The sequence below is a fragment of the Mus pahari genome, chromosome 3 (assembly GCF_900095145.1).
Source record: "Mus pahari chromosome 3, PAHARI_EIJ_v1.1, whole genome shotgun sequence".
NCBI classification, from domain to species: domain Eukaryota; kingdom Metazoa; phylum Chordata; class Mammalia; order Rodentia; family Muridae; genus Mus; species Mus pahari.
In genome coordinates, this window is record NC_034592.1 from 12378231 (window position 1) to 12390428 (window position 12198).

A 12198-nucleotide genomic window follows, 5' to 3' on the forward strand; every position below is an offset into this window, starting at 1 on the left:
CCTGGTCTACAGAATGAGTTCCAGGACAGCCAGGGCTATACAGAGAAACCCTGTCTCGAAAAACCAAAAAAAAAAAAAAAAAAAAAAAAAAAAACCAACCAACCAAACAAACAAACAAAAACCAACAACCCCCCCCCAAAACTAAAACAAAACAAAATGCCCATCCCAGCACCACCCAAGCACAACAAATACAAGTGCCCCAGTCCTGGATACAGAGCTGGCCTCTCTCTTTTTGGCATGAGACATTTCTTTCTCTGCCATGAAATGTTGGCACTGTATTCTAGGGGGCCAGCTTTGGCTACTCAAAGTGGCAGACCCACACTCAACCCAAGGATATCCTAAAAGGCCCTTGGTCAGCACCTGCCTGCCAGATTAAGAGGTGAGGCCTCATTCTAGAAGCGGTGCTGAGAGCCAACCTGAGAAAGGGCCCAGCACAGGACACTCGAGCTCTATGGCCACTGCCTCTGAGCTTAGGCTAAAGCCTATCCAGCTACACTGGGCTCTCTGCCTTCCTGTCTTCTAGAGTTAAACCATAAACACGGACATCCAGCTCTTCTTTGCCATGTACTCTAGGCAAGAGCCATGCAAGGACAAATGCCTGTTCCTTTGGCAGGCGTCACCCACCTTGCATGTACCCAAACAATCCAGCTCAAATAGCTTGGGGGGGGGTGGCAGGTAAAGAGTAGGTCTATGCCTTTAATCCTAATACTCAGAAGGCAGAGACAGGCAGGATCTCTGAGTTCAAGGCCAGTCTGGTCTAGAGGGAGTTCCAGGACAGCTCAGACTACACAGACAAACCCTGTCCTAGGGAGAAAAAAAAGTCTTCACCAACACAAAGAACTTTCACTCAGCTGCTAACTGGCCACAGTTAGCTGAGTCTTAGGTCTACGGTACAAAGAAACATTTGCGGTTAAGTCCAGAGTGAAGATATCACAGGAAGCCCAAAGGCATCAGTTTAGCCTCAACAAGAGGTAAGGTCAGTGGGAGGAGGTAGAAGGGTGCAGGAGTCAGTGGCTGGTCTGTTGTTTCACTCTCCAAGACCCCTGCCTGCCAAAAACTCCTGGACTGACCTGGATCTTCGTCTCAGGAACAAAATCTTCACTGTTGACATCACTTAAGCCACATGAATGGTCCAAAGCTCTCCTAGTCACCAGGTACAGAGCACAGACACCATGTGACCCTGACACAGAGGGCACCTGCCTCCCACATGGCCAGCTGGAGCCAAGACTGTAAAGGTGATCCACTAGGCCTGTCCCCAGTGCTGGGAAGTCAGAGCACTGAGAGGAGTCTCCAAGAGGAAAAGAGATCAGCATCAAAGTGCCATAAATCAGACCATGTGCAGAATCTGACAGTGGAGACCATCCAGGAAGGTCTACGGCACCGAGGACTGTAATTCTAAATCCAGCCACTTGGCTCAGGATTCAAACAACATCCGAGGGGTCAGCTCTGGAAACTCTCATCAGGAGTAATAAACCCCAACCAAACAGGAATGAAACAAAGGAAAGGAAAGGAAACCCGGAGGATGTAAGAAATGGCCCCATCAACACAGGACAGACACTGGGCTGAATGAGGCCTGCTGGGGCCTGACATGTCAAAGCACAAGTCAAGAAGACCCAGGGACCTGAGAGCTTGGGGAAGGAGCCAGAGTGCCACTGGGAGCTCAGCAACTCAAACCCCAAGCCCAACCTACAGGTCTGTCCTGCCACTCTCCACTTTAGTCACTTGAGAAAGGGCCTCTCCCTAAACCTGCAGGTTTGTTTGAGTCTGTTGACACTGGTGGGCCCTCAAGTCTCAGTGATTCCCCTGCCTCCGCTTCCTCCCTTCTAGCACATAACTAAAATTGGAATAACACAGAGAAGATTAGCATGGTCCCCACACAGGGATGTCACACAGATTCATGAACTGTTCCATGTTAAAGAAAAAAAGAGCTCATCTATTTTTGTCAAAGCAGACACTAGAAAAATTTGAATGACTTATATAACCTTATCTTTCTACTAAACAGTGTTAGTCTAAAGTAAACTAGCTAAAAAGTCTTGACTTAAGAACTGGCAAGGTGCCGGGTGTGGTGGCGCACACCTTTAATCCCAGCACTCCGGAGGCAGAGGCAGACGGATTTCTGAGTTCGAGGCCAGCCTGGTCTACAGAGTGAGTTCCAGGACAGCCAGGCTACACAGAGAAACCCTATCTCGGGAAAAAATGCCTTACAGCTGGATCTTGTGGAGGCATTTCCCCAACTGAAGCTCCTTTCTCTGTGATAACTCCAGCTGTGTCAAGTTGACACAAAACTAGCCAGTACAATTGACCCCTTGTCAACTTGACACACAAACACATCACTAGTGAGCCTCAACCCTTAGTTCTTATTTATCCCCAAGAGCTAAATAACTTTAAAAGTCCCATGCTGGGCGTGGTGGTGCATGCCTTTAATCCCAGCACTCGGGAGGCAGAGGCAGGCAGATTTCTGAGTTTGAGGCCAGCCTGGTCTACAAAGTAAGTTCCAGGACAGCCAGGGCTACACAGAGAGACCCTGTCTCAAAAAAACAAACAAACAAACAAAAAAAAAAAAAAAAAAGAACTGGCAAGGTGGGCTGGTGAGATGGCTCAGCAGGTAAGAGCACTGACTGCTCTCCCGAAGGTCCTAAGTTCAAATCCCAGCAACCACATGGTGGCTCACAACCACCATAATGGATCTGACACCCTCTTCTGGCATGTCTGAAGACAGCTACAGTGTACTTATGTATAATAATAAATAAATCTTTAAAAAAAAAAAAAAAAGAACTGGCAAGGTGGCCAGAGGTGGTACATGCTTTTAATCCTAGCACTTGGGAGGCAGACGCAGGTGGATTTCTGAGTTCAGGGCCAGTCTGGTCTACAGAGTGAGTTCCAGGACAGCCAGGGCTACACAGAGAAACCCTGTCTCAAAAAAACAAACAAATAAATAAATAAATAACAAGCCACATGTGGCAAATTTGAACTTAGAATAATGTCAACATCAGTAAGAGGTAAGAATAATAGGTAAAAAGTTCAATTCAGTTTTTTTCTTTTTGGTTTTTTTGAGATGATATCTGCTGTTACTCAGGTTGGCCTCAAACTCATAGCGATCCTCCTGCCTCAACCTCTGCCAACCAACTTTTTATATACAAGCTCATGCTCATAGAAACAAACTAAGCTACACACAGGGAAGAGGCATGGAATGAAGGACTGGCCACGCAGCCCTGGGAGGCACCTCACCTCGCCCTGGCGCCGGGTCTTGGGGGAAGGGCTGAAGAAGTTGTGCAGGACAGAGAGCTCTGTGCTGAAGAGCGTGCTCTCCTTCTCTAGGATATACTGCTTCAACAGTGGTGAGACTTCATCACCAAAGAGAGCCTGGTTGTCTTGCCAGATCTGCCTCTTCACTTCCACAGCACATGCCCGGTACAACTCCTTGTCAGCCATCACCAGCTTCAGCTTCTTCTCAGGAACCTACACAGTAAACACCACAGCTCCCCGTAAGCCGTGCCTGTGTCGCCAAGTCTCCCTCCAGGAGGCCTCAGCCGCCCACAGTCCCTACAGAGCCCAGGCTGTGATGGACCTCCAACTCCTAGCCAGTGAATTCAGGCGTCCAGAATCTCCACAGCCCTCTTCCCACGAAAGGCCCACCCTGCACTTCAAGGGATAAATATGTTTCACCAAGGGAAGTGTGTGATACAAAGAAGGTGCCCTGAGCTTGCTGGAGGGCAAGTCCATCAAACTTGCCCAGAGCTAAGCAACTTCCTGCAGGAAACACAGTCTGGGAGGCTGGCCCCACAGCTCTCACCTTGGGCAAGTGTTTCATAACACACATCACCACTGGCTGTAGGGATGGCATCTTGACCAAAGAAAAGCTCTTTTCCAGAAGGTCTTCCAGCTTCTTGTACCTGCACAGATTTGCACAGCTAAGGAAGTGGGTCTCCATATGCAGAACTGTATGAGAGGAACCCTGCAAACACATCCCATTCCAGGTTGTATCTACAACAAGTGGGGCTGTGCAGCCATGGAGCCCATCAATGCTACTCACAATGATAAGCCGCTTCCCGGTAGAGACCCACCTCTCCTCTGCCTTTCCCTCAGAGGCAATAGCTGACACTCGTTCCAGCAGTTTGTCACGCAGTTCATCAAACACTGACTGATGGAACTCCAGCCGCGGTGTCCCGTGTAGATCCAAGAAGGGCAGGGCCGACTGCAGGGAAGGCAGCAACACACCATTCTCTGTCTGGAGAAGCAGAGGGTAAACGCGTACGCATTTTGCTTGGCCAAGTCAGCTGGGGTACCAGGGATGCCGAGTACTCGGATCCGCCGTAGCAACCGCGGAAACGGGCAAACGCCCAGAGGTACTCAGCGGGTCCCCAGCTCAGAACCTTGGCGCCTCCATCCAAGCGTCGGGAGCGCGCCGAATTGTGTCCAGCTTCCCTAGCTGCCCCGGCCCCTTCTGCCCACCTGAAACTGTTCAATAGCCTTGAGAGGCTCGGTGCAGTTGGTCAGGGTCTCTTTCAGGTCCTCGCCATTGGCCACGCCCAGGTCCTGGAGTCCCGCGAACATGGCGGAGGCTCCGGCGGAGGCTCGGCCGTGTACCCCATCCCCGCCGCGCTCCGCTGGAGCCGTAGCGGACCCTGACGGAGCCCCAGAAGCCCTCTCCACGGTGCCACGAGGACCCCCCAAGCCCCGTTCGCCCGCCGCCTCCAGTGTGGCCAGATCGCGTCGGCAGAGCTGCTTGCACGGACCCACACCTCCCACTTCCGCCCTTGACTGCCTAGGTCCAGCAGCCAATAGGCCCCGGGAAAACGCCTCCGCCTCCCGCAGGTTCCGGGCAGCGACTTGCTACCCAGTGAGAGGTCGTGAGAGCGCTCGAGGGGCGGGGTGGGGATGGGGAGTAACCCCCTCTCCGGAGGCCTTATCCACTCTAGCCCGGGCTGTCGTCAGTACGATGAAATTTTCAACTTTTCAGTTCGTCTGCTCTCTGGGAACCAGAACCTCCGACAGTTCCAGGGGATCTGATGCCCTCTTCTGACCTCCACAAGCACCATGCGTACTTGTGGTATACAGACATTCGTGCATTTATATGCATAAATGAAGTCACTTTTTAAGCGAGTTCTGGCTTGGGCTTAGTACTACAATTTTTTTCCCCTTGAAACATGGACACTTTAGACCTGGTTGCCTCACACTCAGACCCTCTGCTTCCCGAGTGCCGGGATTAAAGGCTTCTGCTGTCACACTTGGCAATGATGCATATCTTTAATCCTAGCACTTAGGAGGTAGAACCAGGAGACTCTCTGTTAGTTCAGGACTAGCCTGGTTTACACAGTAACTTGCGAGACAGCCAGGGCCTGTCTGGGGAGGATGGGAAGAAAGAAAGAGAATCAGCTCTGAGAGCTGGGAAAGTAACTCAGCAGTTAAGAACATTTTCTGCTTATTGCAGGGGACCTGGGTTCAGTTCCAGCCCCTACGTGGCAGCTCTGTATCATCAGTTCCAAGGAATCTAATGCCTTCTGGGCACTAAGCACGCACGACACACACACACACACACACACACACACAAGCAAACAAAACACCGTGCACATAGAATACACTTTAAAAATGTTCTTTAGTGAGATCGATGTCTGGGTGTGGAAGAAAGTATGGAGAGAGCTCTGGAGAAACTGCTATTACCAGCTGCAGGGTGAGGCTCCTGAAGGGGGGCTCCTTCTAAGTAGGAAGGCAGATCAACAGTGCTGAGGGAACCATCATTGGGCAGAGGCTAGGGCGGAAGGCTTTGGGCGTGGGTTCTCAGACCACAAGTTACCAAACCCAGTTGAGTCTTCAGGTCAAGGCTCCAGGGGAGTAGGGCCAGTGTCTGGTGAGCTAATTCCCCGGGTCCTACCTCAGGGGGCTAGGCAAGGCTGTCTGCAGACAGGTGTCTGCGCCCCAGGTTCTGACTTCCCATCCCATCCCAATAGTTCTCAGCCCAGCAAGCAGCCCTGATCCTCAGGTAGATGCTGGACCTTAGGTGACCGGATCAGGTTGTCCCACATTGCCACAGGGTCCTTTTCCTATTCTATCCTGGGTCAGAAAGCTTAGGGTTAGTTCCCAGGCTGCCATTTCAATCCTGAAGTAAAGAACGCCATGCAGGAACAGAGAAAGCCAGAAATACCAAGGAAGCAGGAAGCCACATATTCAAGACAGCCCATTAGGCAAAGGATGGGCAACCAGGCACACCAGAGACCACAGTTCAGAAGAATCATTTGCATCTCGGTATAGAGGGGTGGAAGGGGACTCTGGGAAGGCTCTTCTTGTTGGACAGCCTAAGCCAGAAGAGTGGGTGAGGGGTGTCCAGAGGGTCAGAGAGCCAGGCTATAGACAAAGAGTTCCAAAGGAAGCCTAGGAAAGCCTCGGGAGAGGCCAGCATTGCAGCCTATACCGGATGGGCCTATAGTGTGCAGAAAGGGCCTGTGTCGTGGCGCTTGGGTCTGCGCACTCCTTGAATAACGACTCCAGGCGAAGATGGGAAGCGTGAGTTGTAGCAGTCTTCCACGTAGTAGGCAGCTGGACCTGGGGTTCGGGCTGCAGAGAGAGTGTGCTGACCCTAGTCGTCACCCCAGCATCCCTCCCCTCCCCTCCCTTGCGGCCCAAGCCCCACTCCAACCCCAAGCAGGCCAAGACTCTTTTTCTAGGTCTTCCTTACAGGAGCTGACCCAGGATGCAAACACTGGAGAACGGCTCATGGAGAAGGCAGGTGAGCGTGTGCTCTGCAGCCGGTACCCAGGAAGGATGTTATAGGTGTTGGGGCTGGGTCGCTTCTCGCCAGAGGGCTTCGAGGTAGGCAAGAGCGGGGTATAGCTACAAGGACCTCGGGCTCGGAGCATCCCTGGGCGGAAGCGACTCTCCGGCGGCGGCATTTTGACAGCAGAGCGATGGCGGACTCCAAAGCTGAAGGCCGGGAAGGCAGGCTGGCTCAGCGGCGTGTACTCGGCGGGCGATGGCCACTATGAAGAGTCAGGACGCTGCAACCTCCTTGCCCAGCTTCATCTTACTATCCTCCTAGGCCTGATCCATGCTTTTGTGCTTTCCAACCTCCTGGTTCTCCCTCTACGCCAAACCCAGGCATGTAGCCCCTCCCACAGGCCATCTGACTCCTCCTTTCCTCACCTCCTCCTCACCTTCAACACCCCTACCTTCTCTTCAACACCGGCCCCTTCTCTTACTCTTCCTCTACCTGGCCCACACAGTGTCCCTACCTTTGTCTCTCGGTTGAAGTCGCTCTTCTGCGTGAAGGGGTTTTCACTTTGGAGCCACATGGTCTGCCAGGCCCTGCGGCCACCACCCTCTGCAGTGGGGCGGATGGTCGGTGGGGAGGTTTTCAGGGCAGGAGGTTCCCGTTCCCCCGGGATAGGCAGGGTTGTGGGGGCATGCACCTCGACCCGGGTACTTGTGACCGATGGTGTATTGAGGGTGTGGAGAGGACTCTCGCAGAGACACATTGGGCACCTCATACTGGGCTGGGCCAGGGACATCCAGGTCCATCAGAACTGGAGGCCGTCTCTCTAGCCCTGATGCAAAAGGCAAGCTCTTGACCCATTTCTTCTCAGAAAGCTATTTCCCCAGCCCCCATTCCGGCTTGGGGAGGGAGTGAAGACCCTCACTCACACAGCTCTCTCAGAGTCCCTGCGCTGATAGGAGTGGACTCATTGGGGGCGCCTAGTCTTAACCTGAAGCCACTTGAGGATCTCTTCGTCTTTGGGGGCCACATCTCATCCCAGGCAGTCTCCAGCTCCTGATCCCACCATAACACAGCAGCACTAGGCCTGCAAGGAAGCCAAGAGCCACTGTTCATCCATCCCAATGGTCTTCCCACTGGGTTGTCGTCCCCACCCCCACTCCCACCCCACCCCCATCCACTACCCTCTGAAATTACTGGGTGGGATGAAGAGGTTTCTGACTCAGGGGGCCCCGAGTCCAGTGTTTGCCTCCATTGATGTAAAAATTTGCCAGGAATTTCACAGCCTTCTGGTCAAAGTTCATTCTGGGGCTCGGGCGCCTTTGCCGGTGGGCACTGCTGGGCTCTGTGACCTCACTGTTGGATCCTGCCCCTCCCCTCTGTTGCTGGGAGCTCCCTAAGAAAAGAACATCGTCCAGATCAGGAGGGGCTCTCCCACAGGGCCTCCATCCTTAGTACCCCCTCCTTACCTGCTGAGACTGTCACCCAGGTCAGCCTTGGTCAAGACAGGTTCTAACCAGTCCCAGCCCTTTTTCCCTTTACTAGGGGCTTAGGTTTTTTCTTTTCTTCCTTCCTTCCTTCCTTCCTTCCTTCCTTCCTTCCTTTCTTTCTTTCTTTCTTTTTTTGGTTTTTTTTGAGACAGGGTTTCTCTGTGTACCCCTGGCTGTCCTGGAACTCACTCTGTAGACCAGGCTGGCCTTGAACTCAGAAATCTGCCTGCCTTTACCTCCCAAGTGCTGGGATTAAAGGTGTGCGCCACCACTGCCTGGCAAAAGCAGTGTGGTCATTCCTGGGTGGGCTCTTGGGTCCACTCTTAACAGTATTTCTGGGAAGTTTGGGACCCCACCCTAGGTAGAGAAGAGACAGGCCAAGCCCTGCCAGATGGCTCCATGTGAGGGCATGGGGAGAAAGTCAGCTGAGGAGGGCAAGGGCAGTAAACCCCATCCTGAGGAGACACAGCAAAGCAACTGAGGCCTGGCCACCGGTCTGCCAGTCCAGGCGGGGCTAGTTACAAGAACTTGTCTTCTGCCTCCACCCGCAGGCACAAAAGCTAGAAGGCCAGAATGTATTAGATGAATTAGGTGTGCCTAGATATACAAAGGGATACTGAGTGGCCTCGGATGCTGGTTGTCTGGCTGTCCTAGCACTGACCTTAAGCCCAGCCATACCCAAGCAGGCCTCAGACCTTACCCACAAAACCTCTTCCAGCCCTTATCTACCATGACTGGCTCTATTCCTTTCTGGCTCTCTCCCTTTAGCACTGGCCCTGACTGACACTTTTCTGGATAGACGAATGGAGACATGAGGAAACAAGTTTGATTTGGACAAAGGGACCGCGGGCTGCCCGGAGCCGCCTCCTGCACTGTGCAGTGTCCTCTGAGAATGTAATTGATGGTGTGAATGGACCTGATGTGTAGGGTTCTGAAGGAGCCTTTGTTGCTATTTATGTGACTCCAGTTCCTCCCTTAGAAAAACCTGCTGTGGGGGTAGGAATGGCTTGATGAGTGAAGTAAGTGCCTGCCGTGCATGTGTAAGCCTGACAGCCTGAGTCGGATGTCCAGGAGCAGTAAAATCCAGCTGTGCTTCTCTGCAGTCCCAGATCTGGAGAGATAGAGGCAGGAGGATTCCTGGAGTTCACTCCTCAGCACATTGAGCTGAACCAAAGCACTCCAGAGTCTGCAAGATAAACCATATCTCAAAAACTCTAAGGTACGGAGCAATTGTGGAAGACTCCCAACATCAACCTCTGGCTCCTAGCATACATATTCATACTGCAGTGGAGCTGGGCATGGTGGCCCACACCTGGAATTGCAGCACTTGGGAGGCTGAGGCAGGAGGATCACTACAAGTTCAAGGTCAGCTTGGCCTACATAACAAGGAAAAAAAACAGATATAGTTGTGATGGTGTTACACATGTATCTGCTTTTGCTTTAAGAATTGATATGTGTGTCTTGCCTACATATATGTATGTGTACCATGCAAGCCTGGTGATGTGGAGGTCCGAAGAGGGCATCAGATCCCCTGTAAGTGGAGTTACCTATAGTTATGAACTACCATCTAGGTGCTGGGAATTGAACATGGATCTTCTACAAATCAGCAAGTGCTCTCAGACACCTCTCTGGCCCCACACCACGTGTACCTTTTAGTTTCAGAGCACTTCTTTTAGGGTGGTGGAAGCAGTGTGTTGCTTAGATTTGAACTATATTAGCAAATTGTGCCCTGGGGTGTACCTCAGCAACCTGCACTGGAAACTTCCATTGCCAGCACTGGAGCCGTGCTGATTTGATTCATGTGGAACTGTAGTCTTTGTGTTCAAAGGTTGTAGGTTGGTTTTGTCTCCAAACACTTGTTTGCATTTAGTACTGGATGGTTAATTTTTAATATTTTATAAGATTTAAAAAATATTTATTTTTAATGCGACTAATAAAAAAAATCACCTGAATTTATTTATTGCTGTTTTTCCCCAGGCAGGGTTTCCTGGCTGTCCTGGATCTCTTCTCAGTAGACCAGGCCAAATTCAGAGGTCAGATTGCCTCTGCCTCCCAACTGCTAGGTGCCGCTATGCCCAGCTCATCTTTTATCTTTAGTACTTGTAACTATGTGTATGTGTCTGTGTGGAGGTTTACGTACTTGAGTGCAGATGATTAGAGGCCAGGGGCATTGGTAGTTGTGAAATACCTCATGTGAGTGCTGGAAGTCAAGTGTGAGGGTACTTTAGAAGAGCAACAAGTGCTCTTAACCACTGAGCCATCTTGTCTCTAGCCCTTCTCGAGTCTTGTATGAGGAATTATCTGTTCATAACAGTTGTTGCAAAGTTTAGTCTGCCCGCCATTGTGTTGATTTGACATGGAGTAGAATCTGCTACTTCCCCCCCCCCACTTTATGTTATATTCCTTTTGTGGTTATAAAGTTCTATCTAAAAGCTAGGGAGATAGTTCAGTTCAGCTGTATGTGCAAGTATGGGGACTTTAGTTTACATCACCAGCATACATGTAAAAGCTTAGTTCTAACAACCTGACTTCACTCCCCAGAACCCACAAGGCAAAAGAGATAACCAGTTCCCCAAAAGCTGTCCTCTGACCTCCACAGGAGTGCCACAGCCCACATATACACCCGGTAAAAATTTGTTTCATAAATTTGGGGAAGGCCAGAAGGGTGGATCCTTGGGCTTGATGGTTAGCCAGCCTAGCTTAATCAGTAAATCTCAGATACCAATGAGAGAACCTGCCTTAGAAAACACTGTGTTCCAGAGGAATACTGGAAGATAACCACGGAGCTCCGCACACATCTGTTCATACACACAAAAAGGATTTTTGTTATTAAATAGGGTTTTATTTGCTAGTGTATGTTAGAAGTCTGAGGACAACTTTTGGAAGTGGGTTCTCTTTCATGTGGTGAGTTCGTGGGACAGAACTCAGGCCATCCGGCTTCGTGACAAGCACTCTTTACCTTCAAGCCATCTCACCAACATCAAAGAAAGTTCTTTTATGTTCATTGGTTCAGGTGTTTTGCCTGTATGTGTCTGTGTGAGGGTGTCAGAAACCCCAGAAATGGAGTTACAGACAGGTGTAAGCTACCATTGGGTGCTGGGATTTGAACCAGGGTCCTCTGAAAAAGCAGGCAGTGCTCTTAATCACTGAGCCATATTTTCAGTTCCAAAAGTTTTTCTACATTAAAAAACAGAATGAGGATTGGTTAAGTACTGAAAATATCTTACTACAGGAGAACAAGTCCATTGGAGAGTCAACCCAGCTGTCCATCTGGGAAACCTGACTCAGTACTGACTTCCTCAGTGGAGAAGGACTAGGGTAAAGACCCATCATGAAGTAGGGACTGCTTTTCACCTGGGGTGAATTCTGAGGGTAGTGAGAGCCCACCCACTTCCCATTCCTGGCTCCTGAACTCTGGGTGAGTAGGGCTTCCTTCCAGGACTCCCTACCTTGCCCAAGTCCTTCCTAGCTGGTCTGAACCAGAGATGCTCGAGATGGGAGTGCTCACAGGGTTAACAGATGGCTGGGTCCATAATGCTGGCCCCCTTCACAATGGTTACCAGGCAACTGGTCTCTTCAGGGAAGGAAGGTGGACACAGAAAGAGCTGAACCAGCAAGGACAGAGTCAAAGCAAATGACAGCTACTCAGAAACACAACCTCTTCACTCCAGAACCCCACTACATCCCTGGGTAAGAGCTGGGAGCTCTACAGAGAGAAAGGTTGGGGCTGGGCAAGGGATGTGCAGTAGGGCTGGGGCTTCCTGGACTCCAAGAGGATGAGGACCAGTGCTGAAGAGGCCCAAAGCAGGGCTACTAAGGATGGAATAGAAATCACCTCACCAGGGATAGCCGGGCGTGGTGGCGCACACCTTTAATCCCAGCACTAGGGAGGCAGAGGCAGGCGGGCTTCTGAGTTCGAGGCCAGCCTGGTCTACAAAGTGAGTTCCAGGACAGCCAGGGCTATACAGAGAAACCCTGTCTCGAAAAACCAAAAAAAAAAAA

The 12198-nt window shown here is 51.1% G+C and overlaps 3 protein-coding genes and 1 non-coding gene across 5 annotated transcripts in view; 2 read left to right on the forward strand and 2 right to left on the reverse strand.

The window, feature by feature from the left end:
* The window catches only part of Nelfb (negative elongation factor complex member B), an 11667-nt gene extending 6827 nt beyond the window's left edge, over positions 1-4840 (reverse strand). The window contains exons 1-4 of one of the 2 annotated variants that reach the window (XM_021192391.1): positions 4453-4840; positions 4065-4228; positions 3794-3893; positions 3229-3459 (exon numbers count right to left, since the gene is read on the reverse strand). In XM_021192391.1, the coding sequence (XP_021048050.1) occupies positions 3229-3459; positions 3794-3893; positions 4065-4228; positions 4453-4554 (597 nt within the window). In that variant the 5' untranslated portion in view covers positions 4555-4840. The remainder of the gene's footprint in view (positions 1-3228; positions 3460-3793; positions 3894-4064; positions 4229-4452) is intronic. The other variant, XM_029536892.1, reaches the window with a different exon arrangement.
* On the forward strand, positions 1811-1917 carry LOC115063658. The gene has a single exon (XR_003843544.1). It is a non-coding gene; the product is annotated as a U6 spliceosomal RNA (small nuclear RNA).
* Positions 4841-5923: 1083 nt separating the features above from the next.
* On the reverse strand, positions 5924-8027 carry Stpg3 (sperm-tail PG-rich repeat containing 3). The gene is made up of 6 exons (XM_021194870.1): positions 7904-8027; positions 7636-7793; positions 7404-7538; positions 7227-7315; positions 6674-6974; positions 5924-6552 (listed from the first exon to the last, which is right to left on the reverse strand). The coding sequence occupies exons 1-6, from the start codon at positions 8008-8010 to the stop codon at positions 6419-6421; spliced, it is 924 nt and encodes a 307-aa protein (XP_021050529.1). The 5' UTR covers positions 8011-8027; the 3' UTR covers positions 5924-6418.
* Positions 8028-11830: 3803 nt separating this feature from the next.
* The window catches only part of Fam166a (family with sequence similarity 166 member A), a 3492-nt gene continuing 3124 nt past the window's right edge, over positions 11831-12198 (forward strand). Inside the window, exon 1 of the mRNA XM_021194955.1 lies at positions 11831-11886. Within this exon, the coding sequence (XP_021050614.1) occupies positions 11831-11886 (56 nt within the window). The remainder of the gene's footprint in view (positions 11887-12198) is intronic.